At 43.6% G+C, this 19,756-nt stretch overlaps 1 protein-coding gene across 2 annotated transcripts in view; it reads right to left on the reverse strand.

Annotated features, from left to right (window-relative positions):
* The window catches only part of SART3 (spliceosome associated factor 3, U4/U6 recycling protein), a 33,745-nt gene that overhangs the window by 5,709 nt on the left and 8,280 nt on the right, over positions 1 to 19,756 (reverse strand). The window contains exons 2-14 of one of the 2 annotated variants that reach the window (XM_065889556.1): positions 19,190 to 19,316; positions 17,628 to 17,732; positions 15,504 to 15,688; positions 14,141 to 14,192; positions 12,508 to 12,632; positions 7,817 to 7,972; positions 6,985 to 7,123; positions 6,393 to 6,500; positions 5,621 to 5,698; positions 5,444 to 5,502; positions 4,382 to 4,491; positions 1,445 to 1,557; positions 460 to 536 (exon numbers count right to left, since the gene is read on the reverse strand). In XM_065889556.1, coding sequence (XP_065745628.1) covers positions 460 to 536; positions 1,445 to 1,557; positions 4,382 to 4,491; positions 5,444 to 5,502; positions 5,621 to 5,698; positions 6,393 to 6,500; positions 6,985 to 7,123; positions 7,817 to 7,972; positions 12,508 to 12,632; positions 14,141 to 14,192; positions 15,504 to 15,688; positions 17,628 to 17,732; positions 19,190 to 19,316 — 1,434 coding nt within the window. Of the gene's footprint in view, positions 1 to 459; positions 537 to 1,444; positions 1,558 to 4,381; positions 4,492 to 5,443; positions 5,503 to 5,620; positions 5,699 to 6,392; positions 6,501 to 6,984; positions 7,124 to 7,816; positions 7,973 to 12,507; positions 12,633 to 14,140; positions 14,247 to 15,503; positions 15,689 to 17,627; positions 17,733 to 19,189; positions 19,317 to 19,756 lie in introns of both variants that reach the window. The other variant, XM_065889554.1, reaches the window with a different exon arrangement.

A 19,756-nucleotide genomic window follows, 5' to 3' on the forward strand; every position in this document is an offset into this window, starting at 1 on the left:
GGAGGGCTGCTCCCAACCTCCCCAGCTGCGCCCCAGCCTCTTCAGGCTTCTTGGGAGCCGCATCTCTAGTCTACCGTATGTCTCACAACATCCCCATGAATGACTCACCAAAAGAAAGGAAAAAAAATCTATGAAACTGAGGCCCTGATTTATTTGGGGGTGTTCATGCTCCAATCGCTAGGCTAAGTATGTCAGGCTCCTCTTTTAGCTTCTTCGTCTATTCCAATAACCTTTAGGGCCAAAATTCCTGTTTTGGTTTGTATCTATCGTTGGGGCTAAAGTTTTAAGCCGATCTAAAAAGACAGGCTTAAATGTTGATTCAAACATTTCATAGTTAATACTCTGAGTAAAAGACATTTCTCAGGACGACCCCAAAAGTTCTGACAAGGAATATTCATACCAAACACAGTCAAAATAGTTTTCAGAGGTTCAAAGACTTGAAATAAAGAGCATCGTTACCTTAATTCTCTGCTCATTAACGCGAGCCAGTCGAGTTTCGGTTTTCTGAACGGCTATATCCCAATCTTCTAAAGTACCTTGAGAGGAAGAGAAGCAAACTTTCACTTCTTCAGATTTTGAAGGATATAATAATAATATAAAATTTTCTTACTGTCCCGCACCTCCAGAAGAAAGCTCTTCCATCAAACAGTAACAACTGGAGAATCGGCTCCCCATTTTAAGAAGATTTCATTTGTATAGGTTTCAAGTTTCAGAATTCAAATAGTCCTTCCAGGTGTGTTTAGAACATCCGTTCTCTTTTAGAAAAGAGACTTGAAAACCAGAATAGGTTCTATTATGGGCTCTCTGTGGCAAAGATTATGAAAACATTCTAACGCAAAAGGTACAAGACACCTGTACTAAGACCGAAAGATTCTAAGAGCTCCTCAAATGAGAAATGCTGGGGTGTTTTCTTACTGTTGTTGCTGTTTGGGTGTCTATCTCCAGTTCTGAGGGGTTCATACCCCGAAATCCAGACTACCGCCCATGGAAACTGAACACTGAGGCTCTGAAATTCACGAGAGGCACACGTGACCAGGAAGCGCATTTCGCCACATGCCTCTCGGCGCTGTGCTGGAGCAGTCTCTCCTGATTCCCAGGGAACCCTTGGCAACGCCTGCAGGTGGTTCTGGTGGTCAGGACTGGGGGCAAGAAAAGCGCTACTGGTACCTAGTGGGTAGAGGGAGGCCGCACACAACAGCCCCCACCAAAGAGAGCCTTGAGAGGCCTGCGCTAGAGCATCGTCACGGGCCCCCTGGCACGTGGAGTCTGAGGAGGGCTACAGGACTCCCCCCTCTCACTGGCGAACACCGTGTGACGGTCGCATCAGAGAGGCCCCTTGAGGGGCTGAAGCCGTAAACACAGTCTGTCCTTAAGCCTACAGACCTGAAACCAAATGGCAAAAGGGACAGACCCCAAGCCAGAGGCAGCGCGCCGAGGTCCCCACCTTCTGTCCTCTCCATGGTGAGCAACACCTCACAGACGTGTTCTGGGTAGTCACTGGTGCACTGGACGGCCCGGTGCAGAGCCTTCCTGCAGTGCTGAGTGTCACCGTGGGCCCTAAGGCGGAAAACACACAGTTGGGGCCACCAGCACACAAAGCGGAAGGCGCAGAGGGAGGGCTGTCTTCACACAGCTAACATCACGGCATCAAAGCCCACCCTTCTGAGATGCCATGCTCTTTGTGCTACTGATACTTTTAATGCTTTCTCCTTTTCCCAGAGAGCCCCTCTAGTCAAAAATGAAGGCTTTCTTCTAAGCCACTCTTTCCCTTAGCAAGTCAGTGCTAGTGGAAAACGCACTGGGGACAGTGGTCCTCAGCCAGGCGTTCTGCCTTTATTGCATTCACATGCGCAACGCATGGGGCAATCCAAGAGTTGTGGGTGACTTGATAAAGTCCCTAGAGAAATTCTAGGACACGGTCCCACTCGAGGGGAGAGACACTGACAGAAGGGACTGTCAGATTTCACGCCTAGAGTCAGATCTTCCTACACTGACAGTGGAAATATATACTGCTCATCAGGACAGTATATCTAAAACAACATTCTGTTCATCCCAGCAGTTATGAGATACTATGTTCTCATTTCTGTTTAAAATTTTTTTATAAATATACATAAACATTGTAAATACATATTAGGACACTCAGAAAAAATTTAGAGCAGCAGTTCAGACCCCTGAGGGTCCCTAAGACCCTTTCAGGAGGTCTGCAGAGTCAAAACTACTTTCATAATAATACCGAAACATTTATTGGACTGTTCCCACTGTGTTGACATTTGCACTGAGAGTGCAAAAGCTACAGTGGCTCTTAGCACAAATCAAGACAGTGCGCACCTTGTTAATATTCTGTGTGACAAATGGGATGCACACATCAAAGCACCTCTTTGTACCCAAGTACAATGGTTGTAGCAAAGAAATAATGGGCTACTGTTTGAGTTGCAAGCTGGACTAGTTACTTTTTTTCATGGAACATCATTTTCACTTGAGAGAACAGCTGAGTGACAAAAACTATGGTGATTCAGACCTGGGTATTTGCTAGACATTTTCAAAAATTAACGAAGTGAGGCTATAAGTTCAAGGAAAACCACTTAAGAGTTTTTGTTGACGGTGATAAGACTGGAGCTTTCAAGTGAAAATTAGAGCTTTGGAAAATTTGTAGAGCTTTGGAAAATCTGTCACCATCAGTCTGACAGCTTCCTACTTGTAAGGCTTTTCTACAAAGATCAGTGCAGATATAACAAATGGGATAATGAAACGCATCAATATTTGGAAGAGCTGCAGGACTTAATGAGTCAGCATTTTCCACACACACACCGCATGTCACAGAATCATGCATAAAAGGTCTGCTCAGTGCAAAACAGACCAATGGATATTAATGCAACAGAGTGAAAAATTCATTGATATGGCTTCAGATTCCAGAATGCAAACGACTATGACTTGTTAATAAATTTTGCTGTAGTGTGAAAGAAGAATATCTCCAATTATCTGAAAAATACCCCCTTCTCTTTCCTAACCTCTTATTTGTGTGAGGCCAAATTTCCTTCATCTTCAATGAAAACGTCACAACAGAGGGGACGCAGAAGCAGACGTGAGAATCGAGCTGTCTGCTACTGAGCCAGACTAAAGATATTTACAAAAGTATAAAACCAGCCCACGTTCTCACTGCATTATTTTGGAGTTTAGAAAGCAGTCCTTTCTCATAAAAATGTTAAATGTAATGAATTTATTGTGAATTTTAAATGAATATTTTTTAATTTCTCGGTTTTATTTTCTAACATGGTAAAAACATTAATAAATATACCTCACATAAACAAAAGCTTTTGAGGGGGTCCTCAAATTTTAGGAGTGTAAAGGGGGTCCTGAGACCAAAACATTTGAGAACCGCTGATCTAGAGGAATATTCAAGAAGTTTTAACAGTGATCTTCTCTGGGGAAGGATTTTAAGACTTTCACTTTCTATCTCACATTTTTTTAAATGTTCAATTTTAACTTGAGCACATACTATTTTTTTCTTTTTCTTTTTTTTTTTTTTGCGGTACACGAGCCTCTCACTGCTGTGGCCTCTCCCGCTGCGGAGCACAGGCTCCAGACGCGCAGGCTCAGCGGCCATGGCTCACAGGCCCAGCCGCTCCGCGGCATGTGGGATCTTCCCGTACCGGGGCACAAACCCGTGTCCCCTGCATCGGCAGGCGGACTCTCAACCACTGCGCCACCAGGGAAGCCCACATACTATTTTTTAAATCAGGGATAAAAACACAAAATGTTCAGAACAGAAAAAAGATGTATTTATAGACATGCAATGTCCAAGATATACTGAATTTAAAAGCTGGTCATATTCTTTATACCTTCTCCATGTTATAAACATTTAAAATAATTTTAGAGGTTTAGAAAATGTATACTATAACTGCATCATCATTTCTTAAAAATTTAAGCATAGGAAAGTCTCAAAGAACATACCCAAACCATTAACTAATGGTGGTTGTATGTGGGCCTGTCACTGCAAAAAAACCTGGGTTTTTTCCTCTCTGTTTTTCAGTATTTCCTACTTTTATAGACAAAGCAAATACAAAAAATAAACAGCTCCCCCGAAAGTCAAATAAAAACATTCATGTCCAAAAATCAAAACAAACCAAAATAAATTGAAAGTAATGAATTATACTCCAATAAAGATGTTAAAAAAAAAAAAAAAAAAGTAATGCATGGCTCTAAGAGCCCAGGCACAGAATATTATCTTTGGTTCTCTGTAGCCCTGCCCCATAAACCCCCGCCACCAAGGAGAGACAGGACGATAAAGAGAAGCAGTGTACTGCAAGCAGGCCCAGGCTGCATAGGCAGGGGGCGTGCGGGTCACACCTGACAAGCACCGCCCCCAATCCCGGCCGGTTACCTTTCCAGGTTGTAATACTCAAGCCACATGTTGGCATACTTGGCGTTCCCTTTGGTCATGATGCTGTCCCAGAGCTCCCGGGCTTTCTGCATGTTACTGCACAGTCGAGCCTGCACGCATTAGCAGACTGAGTTAGGAGAGGACTCAGACCTTATGATGGTGACACTTGTTACAAAATACTTCAGACGCACATGGCTAAAAACCTCCCACCCCAAAACTCACTCCAAAACTATCAGCGCTACTTAACTCCCTGGACATTCATGGGCCACCCCCCACGATCACAGCCCAGCCCAAGCATGTCAGCCTTTTTGCAGCAACAAGCCTCAGGCTGCCTGCCCATGTTCACCTCGAGAACCACACCTGGGAGCCCACAGGCACTCACGACAGTACTGGCCAGGCGTTTTCTATTTTTAACAAGCTTAACTGTAAGTGTTTTATTTGAAGGGCAAGGCAGAGAAAGAAAGATGGATCGAGGAGCAGATGCCGGCTCTTAACTTCTGAGCCGCAGTTGCTGCACCGTTAACGTGGTCTCAACACAACCATCCCACCCACCAACTACCTGATACCTGACTCTCCCCCAGAGGACAAAATGTTAGAATTTTACAATCCTACGAGCTGATTATGGGCAGGGTTCACGTCTTACTCATCTTGGGGTCCTTGGTTCAGCAATAACATTATATCCTCTGATTATTTGTGAAACTGTCTGTCTTCCACACTAGCTTAAAGCCTTACTAGCACAGGGACAGGGTTTATCTCATCCCCCGGCACACAGTGAAAGGCCTGGGAAGCGGCTCACGCTGGGAACGTGCTCATCAATGGGGCACAGCGCGGGAAGGGAACACACAAGTGAGCGCCTGGCATTCACACAGCTGCTGCACAACTTTGAGCTGGGAGCTAGGAGTCTCCCTAAGATAGAAACAAATGTGTGTCGAGCAAGGAAATAAACGTGAATCCTTACAGGGCCTAGACCGTCACCTGGGATCCTGACTCAGCTTCGGTCACACTATCGGACAAAGGTCCCTCAAAGGGGGATGAAACTGACAATGTGTCAGAAACATTTACCTCAATCCGAGCCCAGTTCTGCATGATCAGGCAGCTTGGATCTCCACTCTCACTGAAACCTTGAAGGACAGAAGTAGACGAAATCAGAAAGTAATTGAGAGGCAAAGTGCCTCTGACTAAAAAGGTACACGGAGCAGAAGAGGCAGCACGAGCGGCCGCGGCGGGAGGCCCACTTACGCTCCTCCACCTCCTGCTTCAGGTACTCCAAGGCGCGGGCGAACGCAGACCGCAGCTCCTCCAGCTCTTTACTGGAGTCTGTGAGAAAGTGCAGAGAGGTTCGGCTCGAGGAAGCCACATGCCACGTCTGGTTTGTTCTTTTCAATCCTACACTGAAGCTCCCTGGCATCATGCTGGGGACACGGAAATAAAGCTGCCAGGCCCTGCCCTCATCATACAGTGGGGGAGGCAGATACAGGAAGACAGCACATCACAGACAGTACGAGGACACAGGTGGCAAGGGCGCCATGTGCGGGACCACAGCAGAGGGGGTCTCCCCGAGCCGGCAGAATGGCTAAAAGCCCCCTGCGTGAGGAAGCAAGCACCAATTAGGGGTGGGGGGCGTGTGGTTCTGGTTGCTTTTTTTTTTTTTTTTCTTTTTTGAAGGAGGAGGAGAGAGGAAGGCAGGGGATGCCATGGACGTTCAATGATTTAAAAGGAACACAGCAGTCCCATGTAAAGAACTATTTAGGACACACAGAAGGGAGAGAAGGGAGAAATGAGACCAAAGAAGTTGGCAGGAGCCAGTGTAAACCATAAGGACCATTACTCTCTCCCTTTACAATAAACAGCATGATTCGTTACAAACTGAAATAGCTAAAATTTCTGAGGAAAAAAAAAGTTACCAGTATCACTTGCCCCACCATGAGATATCTGGGCAACTGGGACATCCTACCAAAACACATGTTAAGGAAAAACTCAGTTCTGATAGGAAACACATAAACTTCAATACCTTGTTTAAAATCGACCCTTCTCCTCAGGTAATCAAGGTACGCCTGCCAAATCTCCACATAATCAGTGGCCTGAATGAAGCCAGCACTCAGAGCTTTCTCGAAGGTCACTGGAGTCGAAGAAAAAGCCAGGATTTGTTGCCAATTCAAAAAGAAGTTATCAAGATGATTAAAAAAACTGCTACTGACTATAAAATTCCATATGGCTTAAACAGTAATAATGGGATGCAACAAAAATGAAATGAGCTAGAGAGAAATGTTCAAAAGAAAGGCAACTACAGTGGTGTACAAACTGTGTTCTAGAAAGGGCACATCCCACAAGGTGCCCTGCATTAAAGTGCTCCAGGTCAAGTAAGTTGGTGAAAAGACCATGACTCCCTGGAAAATCACAATGAATATTAAGACATTAAAAAGTTCTAATAAGTCAAAAAATACAACTACTTCATATCTCCCATTTAGAGCCCTTCTTGTCACTAATACCCAATATCCCAAAGTAACCGCCTGGGGAACGCTGATTTAATAACTTTTGTCACAGCTCAATGTTTCTGACTCGGGACAAAAAGCTTAGAAGTCTTCCCACAAAAACATCCGCACCCGAAATCACTCGATGATCAACTCCATGTCTTTCCATGGCCAAGAGGTACCGACTCCACAGGGCAACTGTCCACGGGCAGTTTCTAACAGCGCGACTGTGTACAGATAAAACCAAATCCTTTACTTTCAGCTGCCGATCCTATGATAAAGAATGCCAGGGTCAGGAGAGAAAATTTTATCGTTAAGACTTCACCATCCATGAGACATTCCCAGCACAACCGGCAAAAGACATTTCCTTAATATGACTGGTTTCTTCAACAAAAAAATCACAAGGGGTTTTGCGGGAAAAGAGGAGAGAGGTGGAGAGGGGAACCTACAGATCAAAGAGCTTTAAGAGACATCAGCCAATCCTAATGTATGGATCTTGTTTAGATCCCGATTCAAATCTGTTATACATACACACTGAAATATCTACCATCAAAACGTGATTTCTGGATTTGCTTCAAAATAACATGGAAGGGAGGAAAATAGGTAAGGAACCTAGTAAGATTGTAGATGAAACTAGACTAGTGCCATTAATTAAGTGTTGAAGCTGGGTGATGGTTAACTGCAGTTTCATTTTACTAATCTGTCTACATTTATGTATTTACGTTTTTCCACGATAAGTTAAAAGAAAAATTAATATGTTATAAAGTCCGCAATAGTAAGGCTATGCAAAAATTTTTTTACAGTTATCAGTTTAAAATAACTTAAAACACCAGGAGACTTCCTTAGTGAGTCAAGCAGAGAGAAGCGGCATGCAGCTAACTACTGGCACTCTTTCTGATTTTCTTTAAATGGAACCTAAATTGGTAAAAAATAAAGTGAGATTAGAACAGGTAGGTTATCTTACTAGGTACTGACTGTAACGAATCCATAAGTCTGGGACAAGGCAGTTCTCGACCAGAGCGCGCTCAAAGATCAACTGAATGCGGGCGGGGTCTCCAATTTTCATCTCAAAATCGATGTATGCTTGATATTCAGCCAGCCTGGGTGCTTCTGCTTGCAACTGGGGCAAAGGAGAATGGCAATGAAATTGGAATGAGCTATGTGACACTGTCAGAAAGCACACACAGCTCCGTAGTAAATTTTGGTGAGAACGGCCACACCAAGATAAGAATCACCAATCCCCACTCTCAGAACCTCTGCATATCAGGTCTATAAATTGATGAGCAGAAAGTGAATCCAAAGTGCCTCTTCATGGCAATAGTTACAAAGGCTCCGTAAACCCTTTTTAAACTCCATCCCCAGACCACAGGGAATTTAAATCTCCCATCAATCAGGAACTGAATGAAAGAGAAACATCTTTGCCAACAACCACTGCTAACCATCCTTTCAAAACAGGTATCACTTTCTGGGCCTACTGAGTGGGGTAAATGCAACCATACCAGAGTTACTTGGTGCCCTGTGCTATTTCAGGTTCGTCACTCCAAATACCAGCTCCTGCCAGAGTACAGGTATATGCAGGAGATGGAGGAGGCTATGCTCAATGTTTACTGATCCAAAGGCATACAATTAAAATTCTTTTTAAACAAAATCCTCTTATTCAACTTGTTTTCTCCTCAGCCACACTCTGCTAAAGGTCAAAACAAAATTCAACTGCCTGAGGATTTCATGAATGAAGCTTTGTGAAATGCAACTAAATACCAATCATTTACATGTGAAAAAGGGAGAGGGAGCACATGCAGACCAGAGAGAGAGCACGCATGCTCTGAACTTAGAAAGATGATATTGGAGAGACTCAGTTTCTACTAATAATGACAAAATCAGTTACCCAGACACACTGTGCCACTGAAAATACTAGATTAAATATTTTAAAAAAAAGCTTCTTGCAAATCAACAACAAACTGGCCAAGAAACAAGAAATACTGCAAACAAAATCTAAGTGAAAGTGGTTAAGCTAAGGGAAGGTTAAGCTTTTGCCAGTTTAAGAGATAATATTAAGAATTTGATCTTGGGACCTCCCTGGTGGCACAGTGGTTAAGAATCCGCCTGCCAATACAGGGGACACGGGTTCGAGCCCTGGTCCGGGAAGATCCCACATGCCGTGGAGCAACTAATCCCATGCACCGCAACTACTGAGCCTGAGCTCTAGAGCCCGCAAGCCACAACTACTGAAGCCTGCACACCTAGAGCCCGTGCTCCGCAACAAGAGAAGCCACCACAATGAGAAGCCCACGCACTGCAAGGAAGAGTAGCCCCCGCTCGCCACAACTAGAGAAAGGCCATGCGCAGCAACAAAGACCCAACACAGCCAAAAATAAAATAAATAAATAAATAAAGTAAAAGAATTTGATCTTTACAACGATCGTAGGAAGCAGCTATCATTTCTGTAACCATCTTACATTCGAGGCAACTGAGTCACAAGGAGGCTAAGTACTAGCCCAGAGATAAAATTCAGACTTGAGGCAGCTCATCTCTCAGAGCCTGTGTTCTCACTCACCAGGCCGTGAAAGATACCAGAAACAGAGCCAAGAAGCCCAACAAACCTCAAGCAGGATAAATACAAAATAATCCACATCTGGACCCACTGCAGTGAAACTGCCAGACAGCAAACCAAACCAATGAGACCTTAAAAGTGGCCACAGAACAAACAAGGCTTTCCTTCCAAGAAGCAAGAGTCCGACAGCTGACTCAGCAGCACAACAGAAGCCGGAAGAGAAAAAGATACATTTAACTGCCGAGAGAAGAGAACTGCCAGCCTAGAATTCTATATCCTGAGAAATTAACTCTCAAGGAGAGCAAAGTAAGGACCTTTTGAAACAAACAAAAACTGAGAAAATCTGTTACAAGCAAATATCCGGTGCAGGAGATGCTAAAGAGCAGACTTTAAGCAAAAGAAAAGTGATTGCAGGTGAAAGATCTACGACGTGAGAAGAGCGAGCAAAGAAAATGGGAAATGCATGCATAAATGTAAACAAACTGGAACTGCAAAATGCAGCATTAATAACGATGCCTTGTGGGTCAACTAAAAGACAAGAAATACAAGAAAACAAAGCATAAGTCTGAGGGGTGGTAAATGAAGTTAAAAGTATTCTAAGACCAAGAAAGGGGAATAAATGCCATTTACAAATAATATTGTGTGTGTATTGTCAACACATAAAATCTCCCCAAATCTATAAATTATTAATAAGGATTGAGCAAGTTTGATTAAAAAATTAATATTAAAAAAATTGCATTTTATATACCAGGAACAAACAACTAGAAAAGAAAATCTTTAAAAAGATACCATTTATAATAGCATCAAAAAAACACTTAGAAATACATCTAAAAATGTGTTCAAGACACTGGATAAATTTATAAAACTTTATAGACAAGACTTAAATAGCAGAGGTCTATACCATGTTCACAGATTGGAAGATTCAATATTTAAAAGATATAACTTCTTCCCCAAATTGATCTACAGATTCAATGCAATTCCAATCAAAAATTCAAGGGATGGGGGGAAGCAGCCGCAAGGCACAGGGATATTAGCTCGGTGCTTTGTGACAGCCTGGAAGGGTGGGATGGGGAGAGTGGGAGGGAGGGAGACGCAAGAGGGAAGACATATGGGATCATATGTATATGTATAGCTGATTCACTTTGTTATAAAGCAGAAACTAACACACCATTGTAAAGCAATTATACCCCAATAAAGATGTTTAAAAAAAAAAAAAAAAAAAATTCAAGGGAATTCCCTGGCGGTCGAGTGGTTAGAACTCCATGCTCTCACTGCCAAGGGCCTGAGTTCGATCCCTGGTCAGGGAACTAAGATCCTGCACGTGGTGCAGTGTAGGAAAAAAAAAAAAAAAATCAAGTTTTTTTTTTGTTTGTTTGTTTGTTTAATAGAACTTGACAAGCTGATTCTCTATTAATGGAAGTACTAAGAGCTAAAGAACGCCAGGACCCTCTTGAAGGAGAACAACATGGATGGGACTCATGCTACCAAAGATCGAAACTTAATTATAAAACTATCGTCATTATGGCAGTGTAATATAAACCAGTGGGGCAGAACAGAGAGCCCAGAAATAGACCCACACAGAAATGGAAAGCTAATCCATGACAGATGTGGGGCAGCATATGAGTGAGGGTGGATGGAATTATCAAAGTCAGCACTGGAACAATTGTTTCTCCATATGGAAAAACGGAATTGGACCCTGCCTCAGACCATACCCGAAGATCCATTCCAGAAGAAAACCTAAAGATGAACGACAAAATATAAACTTTCAGAAGAAAAACAGAACGAAGTATATTAGTGACCTCGAAGTATGGAGAGATTTATTAAGCACAAACCCTAAGGGAAAGAATGACAAATCCAATTAGATTAAAATTAACAATTGGTCTTCAGGGCTTCCCTGGTGGCACAGTGGTTGAGAGTCCGTCCGCCTGCCGATGCAGGGGACACGGGTTCGTGCCCCGGCCCGGGAGGATCCCACATGCCGCGTAGCGGCTGGGACCGTGAGCCATGGCCACTGAGTCTGCGCGTCCAGAGCCTGTGCTCCGCAGCGGGAGAGGCCACAACAGTGAGAGGCCCGCGTACCGCAAAAAAAAAAAAAAAAAGGAAAAGACAAGCCACAAACTTGGGAGGAAAAAACTGTAATACATACAACCAAAAGTATGGATTAAGACCCAGGACTCCTACAAATCAATTAGAAAAAAGACAAACCAAAAAAAAAATGAGTCAAAGTCTTTAACAGGTACTTCAAAAAAAATTTTTTTTAAGGAAATCTGAATGGCCAATAGGTGTGAAAAGATGCTCAACGTCATTAGTTATGAGGGAAGTGCAAATTAAAACTATAATTTCAGATCCATCAGATTGCCTAAAATTTAAGTATGTCAATACCCCAGGTTGGCAGAACAATGAGAACTCTCAGATACTGCAGGCGGGAGTAGCAACTGATAGCCTGGAAAACAGTTCAGCATCACCCTAGGACCCAGCAATTCCATTCTGACGTAATAGAATGAAACTCTTTTTCATGTGTACCAAGAGATACGTCCAAGAACGGTCAGAGCAGAACTACTCCTCCTAGCAAAACACTGGAAACAACCCAACCACCTAAGAACACAGATAAATAAATTGTTTATACACAGACAACTTCACAGCACTGTAAACAAATGGACTAAAACTATGCTTATCAACATGAGTAAAACCCAAAAAACATGTTGAAAGAAAATATACAGCATGATTCCATTATATAGAAGTTCAAAAACAAGCAAAATTAAACCATATATTAAGGATACGTTCATAGGTTGTAAAACTATAAAGAAAAGCAAGGGAATGATTATCACAAAAGTCAGGAAAGTGATTACCTCTCGGGAGAGGGAAGAGGAGGCAATCGGAGAGGGGCACATAGGAGACTTCTAAGGTACTGGCAATGCTCTATTTCTTAACCTGGGTGGTGGGTACATGGATGTTCACTTTATTAAGATGTAAACTGAATGTACACATTTATACACTCTATATTTCACAATAAAACAAATGTTAAAGATACTGTTTTACTTGCAACTATCAATTAGGGAAAAGTTTGTAGAGAGACGTTTACTGTAAAAGAGACCAACACTTACCAGTGTTTCTTCATAGGGTTTATATTTCTCCAACTGCTGTAGTGCTTTGTTATAGTTCTGAATTACTGACTCTGGTATAGGGTCTTCTGACCATTCTTCATACTCTGCGAACGTTGCCTCCATATCTATTGAGAGATGGATTCAGCCCATGGGTCTTGCCATTGGGTTTTATCAACTCAAACACAGAGTAAACCCTGAGACTCAGGTGCCACTGGCCCCTCCCACATCTGTGGCCACAGGGCTCTTACTGATGGAATCCTGAGCTCTTCTGCTGAGCCCTGACTTGGTCTTAGACTCTGTCTCAAAGCACCATCCTGGGCAGCCCTACCACCTAGTTAATCAATCAGAGTAAATGAAACTAATAGCAACGCTCTAACCACACTTACCTACTGCTCCCTATGTTCTAACACTTCACATCCATTACCTCATTCGATCCTCACCACTCTACAAGGGAGGTTCTACCATGATTCCCACTTTGCAGTTCAGGAAACATAAGCAGAGGGTTACATCAACTGGCCACAGTTAACAGGAGAACAAGGCTTTGAACCCAGGCAGTCTGACTCAAGTTCATGCTCTGCTCACCAAGCTGTACTGCCTCACACTGGTATGTGAGATTAAACATAGAAGCCAGCTCAGCTCTAGCCTTTTCTGCTTGTCACCCAAAGATTCGACTGGAGAGCCACTTCATAATTTGTCAAATCCAATCCAAATAAACCAGGAAGTAAAAAGAAATAACACCTGGGCTCAAGTAAAGTTGGCCAGAGGGGGCTTCCCTGGGGGCGCAGTGGTTGAGAGTCCGCCTGCCGATGCAGGGGACACGGGTTCGTGCCCCGGTCCGGGAAGATCCCACATGCCGTGGAGCGGCTGGGCCCGTGAGCCATGGTCGCTGAGCCTGCGCGTCCGGAGCCTGTGCTCCGCAATGGGAGAGGCCACAGCAGTGAGAGGCCCGCGTACCGCAAAGAAAAAAAAAAAAAAGTTGGCCAGAGGTTCTGAGGGTGTGCAACGCATAACCACACCTGGGGAACAAACAAGATGGCAGCACCCAATTCTTCCCATGCTCGGAAGTCCTCCCGGCGCTGCTCATGTTCAAGCTCAAAGGCTTGGCTTACCAAAATACGTTCACACAAAAGGAGACTCCTTCCCAAGTCCCAAGAAATTCAGACAGGAACACTTCCAATCGGCTGCGCTCCTGGGCCACCAGCTCACCTCCACAGGAAGAGGATATCAGCCCACCTACAAGCCCCACACTGTTATGGAGGTTACTTCTGAAGAGAAAATGCTCATAATGGAGCTCTTACTCAATAAAGTTCCCCCAGAAAATACAGGGAGTCAGTTTCCCTATTCCTTTCAGAGACCCTCTCTCTGCCTCCCTGACACTGTCTTAATACAGGAAACTAGGGGTCAGGAAGTCTGCTTCTAGTCCTGCCCCTGACCCTCGTAACCCACTTGAGCATGAACAATTCAAGATATGTTTTTCCCCAGGGCCCTGTCCACAGTGATACTGTCCAATGAGAATACGAACACCAGCCACGTTCGCCTCACGAGATGCTGGGAAAGGCCTAATCACGTGACATGCTCCAAAGCATTCTAAGAACGACGAAGGACTGGCTGTGGATGGGTCACTTTCTCTTACCGTAGAGTGGGATCGCCAACTGTCGCCGGAAGAGACTGTGGACTTTCTCCAGCTGTGAATCAAAGGTTTGTTCCCGGTCAAAAGGGGAAAGGAAGCCAGCTATGGGCTAAAGAAGCAAATTCGTAGTAAATGACAAACTCTGGTTCTTCCTACTTCAAAAAATATTTCAGCACATCTTTAGTTCACACTAAAAAAATTCATAGGACCTCTCATACACGAGGTATTGTGCCAAATGCTGCACGAGGCTCAAAAATGAATGTTTTCCCTAGCAAGTGTTTATGAGGGGAGAGCAAGAAGGAATCCAAGAACGCGAGGGAAGAGATATGGGAACATATGTATATGTATAACTGATTCACTTTGTTATACAGCAGAAACTAGCACACCACTGTAAAGAAATTATACCCCAATAAAGATGTTAAAAAAAAAAAAGGAAAAGAAATGTACCCAAACGACTACAAGAAGATACAGCATAAGCATCACAAAAGCGAAGCGTCACAAGCATCCAAGGATGGCGGCTCGCTTCAAGCTGGTTTCCAGGGCTGAGTTTGTCATTATGAAGGGAGGGAATCAAGGGAAGGCTCCTGGAGGAGCTGGCACCAGGGATGCTCCTACAGGCTCTCCGGAGCTGGCGAGAGAGGAGAACAGACTCCCAGATGAAGGGAGGTCAAGAGTACAAGTACAGTGGCCGGAAAGTGCATGAACACCGAGGGGGAGCGTGGGAGCAGACTCCATGTGGGGTCACGACTGACACTCGAGACAGCCGCACATGTCAGCCAGAGGCTCAGTCCCAACGCCTTAGTCCAGGGAAGGGGAGAGCACCACCGCACATTTCTCAACAGGGACACAATCAAGACGGGACTGGGCTACTTGAACCACAGTGATCTAACTTAAGGACAGGGCTCCACAGTGTACCAGCAACGTTGTGGTCACACAGAGTGGAAAAGAGACACTAGGGAGGGGCTGTAAAATTCTATAAATCATAGTCTAGTCTAAAAAACGCAATTATGATGGGATCAAATCTCTCAGTTACTATGGGACATGATGTATATATACATATATATGTACACATACATATGTATACACACACACATATAAAATCTTTTTTTTGGAATGACTTCGTTATCCTTGTACTCTCACCTGAAACCAGTAACTAAAACAGGAGTATGTTTAAATATCAGGAAAAAATTGTAGGGTCATCTGTTTTTTAGTCAAAGAAGACATTCTTGCTACTCCACAAAGACTCGTGATTTTATTTACTGCCCACCCACTAAGTGACAGGCAAAGACCGTTTTGTTAACTATGCTTCTCCAAGACCACTTACGAGGACAGCCCTGGGTGGCCAAGGCAAGCACTGGTCACTCACCCGGGCAGCTTCCACGATGGCACTTTCAAACTCCCGATAAGCCTCCCAGATGGCGAGTCCCTTGGTCATGTGTAACCCGACGGACGAGAGGGCCCTTTCAAACACAGAGCGGACTTTCTCAAGGCCACCTTTCTGACCAATCCCGCCGACTGAGTACTGGCCGTACTCTAGCCAAATGTTAGGACCTAAAAATGAGAAGTGTTCTATTAGTTCAGGATACGAAATGCCCAAACATCGAAACTTTTGTTCTGATGAACAGAAGAAATAAGCCCACCAAAAAAGTACTCATTCATGGAGAAAGGGAAGAGCATCACCAACAAGTATCCCAGGTTCCCTGTACCAACACTGCAGCCCAAAAAGAAAGTCTATCTTAATGGCCCTACTAGGTATAACCATTGAGATCTGACTCCATAAACAGTACATGCCAAGTGGTAATATGTAATACGACTGATTATAGAGCTCATTTGTTAAAATTGAAGAAATCCAGTAAAGATTTAAATGAAAATAGTTACAAATCTGAGTGACTTTTCAGAAAGACTGCAAAGCCTAGAATTTTTCAACTTTTAAATCTTGATTCATTTTTAAACCTTCTGATCAAAGTGAAAAACAAAATTAAAAGCACCAATCCTGTTACTAGAGATTTTAAATCTCTAAAACACAACAAAAAAGACCTGGCTACCTTGTTTCTTTCACTTTTTAAACTTTCTATATACCCACTCCTGCAGCATTAAGACCAATGAATTAAACTCTTTATGAATGCATCGATTCTTACTGTACGTGTTGTGCCTATCAAGTCACTTTTCAGAGATCTGAAAATAATTTTTGATGCTCATACACTAACCTTGTAAAATAAAAATACTAAAAAGATAAAGCCAACATGAGAATTACTGTGTGTTTTCCTTAGGCTTGCTTTCTCAATGAAATAAGTCATTTCTAAAAACTTAGTTAAGGTTTGTGAGCTACTCTGTTTTTGCTCACCAGTACAGAGCTGCCATATGGGCTGCAAAATGAAAATGGAAATGAACTAGCTCTTGGAGCTGAAGCCCTTAGTGAGGGTTAGTCTAGTTTACAGAGGGTCTATGCTTCTCACTAGGCGAAATGCCCACAGAGGGAGTGAGGAAAATCAGATAGGAAAAAGGATATTTAATTAAAAATGGGAAACATTTTAAAATAATTTTTAAGAACACTCTGTCCATAGCATTGTGTGATACAGTCCTCGATGTATGTAGAGAAAATATTTAGAGACTTATACTATCAAACGGGATTTTTTTTTCTTTTTTTTGCGATACGTGGGCCTCTCGCTGCTGTGGCCTCTCCCGTTGCGGAGCACAGGCTCCCGACATGCAGGCTCCGCGGCAATGTGGGATCCTCCTGGACCGGGGCACGAACCCGCGTCCCCTGCATCGGCAGGTGGACTCTCAACCACTGTGCCACCAGGGAAGCCCCCATCAAACGGGATTTTAAGGGAGGGAAGGCATCACACTTCACTTTCACTGGTAAAATGTCAAGACCAGCAGACAAGGGATCTCCATGGTAATGGAAGATTCTGCATCTCGATGCAGTGGTGGGATAAAATATCACATTGTGTGTATACAATGTGTGTATACACACACATTGTACCAAGGTCCATTTCCCGGTGTTGAGTTTGTACTATATTCATAAGATATTGGGGGAAACCGGATTAAGCAAGTACATAGGACTTCTCTGTACTATCTTTGCAATTTCCTATAAATCTATAAAAATGTCAAAATTAAATGTTTAAGTTTTTTAGTACTGGAAAAAAAAAAAAGCCTTCTGTCCAAAGCTTCTAAAAATCCAATCAATGTGTAAAAGGTAACCTTTAGTCATCTGGAAATACCAGGTAAGTTCTCCCTGCCAGATAAATGGTGGGGGTGAGTATATTCACCTCCTTCCTTCAAATATTTCGTCTACTTGTATTTTAAAACCTAAAGCCTCAATTGAAAACCACAAACAATGATAATAATAAATGAACTCCAATCTTTCCAATCACTGGACGAATGCTCTTTACTGGGTAGCAACACCTCACAGTACAATCCACGGAGGCAGAGAGTGATGCTAGATGAGCCCACCTGACACCCTCAGAAGAGCCCGCAGGGAACTTACAGATGTAATCCTTCACCGCTTTCTCGAAGAGGTCGTACACATGTTCTCTGTCCAGGCCGTCCAGGGCCATGCTGATCTCGTCATGCAGCCACTCCAGCCAGAGCTCTACAAGACACCAGGGTCCCCTGCGTTACCACCCCCAGCACCAAAGGGCGGGCTGAAAGCAGGGACTGCACCGTGAGGCATCAGCACGAGTGCGGTTCATCCACCTTATACAACCTGGCCCAGTTCACAGAAATTCAATTCTTAAAACCTGCACCAAGCACATAGAAGGCTTATGCTTCCAAAGAAGATCGATCACTAAAGTCATAATATCCCTAGAGTGGCTGGGCATTTTATATTTTGAGAAGCACTGATGTATTTTCTCATTCAATCTTTGTCAAAAACCTATGAGGTAGGTGACAGGGACATTAATAACAATGGCATCTATCTAAGCATTTACAACATGCCAAGCATGTGCTAATAAATGTTGTGCAGAATGCCTCTTCCAATCAATGTACTACAAGGCAGAAACTACTGTTATCCCCATTTTACTGCTGGTAAGACTGAGTCTTAATAAATTTGTTTATTCATTTATTTATTTTTGGTTGCACTGGGTCTTCGTGCTGAGCGCAGGCCCTCTCTGGTGGCGGTAAGCGGGGGCCACGCTTTGCCGCAGCGCACAGCCCCTCACTGTGGTGGCCTCTCCCATTGCGGAGCACAGGCTCTAGGCACGCAGGCTTCAGTAGCTGTGGCTCGCGGGCTCTAGAGCGCCGGCTCAGCAGCTGTGGCGCACGGGCTTAGTTGCTCCGTGGCATGTGGGATCCTCCCGGACCAGGGCTTGAACCTGCATCCCCTGCACTGGCAGGCGGACTCCTAACCACTGCGCCACCAGGGAATTCCAAAACTGAGTCTTAGAATGTTTATATAATTTGTTTAAGGTCACACAGCTAGAAAGACATATAGCCAGGCAATCTGATTTCAGCTTCTATGCTCTGCAGTTATGCTTTGTGGGAGGGAGAAGGGGACAGAACTGGATCTAGGACCTGTGTTTTCCAACTTCTCCCTAAAAGATCAATTATGTATATTCACGGAGATTTAACTACAAAGATGCTCAGTATAATTACGTTTCAAATAAGCAGAAGTAACCTAAATGCCCAACTACTGTGGAACAAATAAGGTATGAAACATTTAAATTAAAAATTATTTATGAAAGTTTAGTTATAATACATTTACAGTTATGTTTCTGAGAATGGATTAAATACACAAATACTAGAACAGGAAACAGAAAGGAAACGGGGGAAAAGTTTAATTACATAGAAATATTTTATGATAAAGTTAGGATAAAGAAATTAGGATTCAAAACATGAGTCAGTATCGCATGACCACAAGTTATGTTTAGCAAAAACTAGAAGAGGATAAACTAAAAATTGCTGACTTTGGATGATGGGTTTTCTTCTTTCTACTATATTTATATGTTCCAAATTTTCTATAAGGAGCATGTCCCACTTTCAGCACTGAAAAAAAAGGACACTCTTCAATTCTCTGTGTTTATAAAAGCAGCCCAACTGTGGAAGCCTTACCTTCGGTCAAAGGAAAGATCTCGCTCATCTTCTGGCGGGCCATCCTCACTTTGGTAAGCTCCCCTTCCAACCGAAGCAGCCGGATCAGGTCCACGTGGCAGTTGTAATCATAGACGTTGATAGACAGCTAGAAGAAAAAGGAACAGAAGTTGAAATTTAGAATGCCATCATCAAAATAACTCAGCTTTGGGCTTCCCTGGTGGCACAGTGGTTGAGAGTCCGCCTGCCGATGCAGGGGACACGGGTTTGTGCCCCGGTCCGGGAGGATCCCACATGCCTCGGAGCGGCTGGGCCCGTGAGCCATGGCCGCTGAGGCTGCGTGTCCGGAGCCTGTGCTCCGCAATGGGAGAGGCCACACAGTGAGAGGCCCGCATACCGCCAAAAAAAAAACACTCAGCTTTTTTCACCATTGGTGACGACACATGTCTGCCACAAGCACAAAATATGTGCAATGTGGGAGAGCCACGAAAAGAGCAAGGCAACGTTTACCTTCAGGAAGAGGGAGAAAAATCCACAAGAAAGAGCTTTTTATAATAAACTTAACACTCTCAATTCCTGTCAGAACAC

The sequence above is a fragment of the Phocoena phocoena genome, chromosome 13 (assembly GCF_963924675.1).
Source record: "Phocoena phocoena chromosome 13, mPhoPho1.1, whole genome shotgun sequence".
NCBI lineage: Eukaryota > Metazoa > Chordata > Mammalia > Artiodactyla > Phocoenidae > Phocoena > Phocoena phocoena.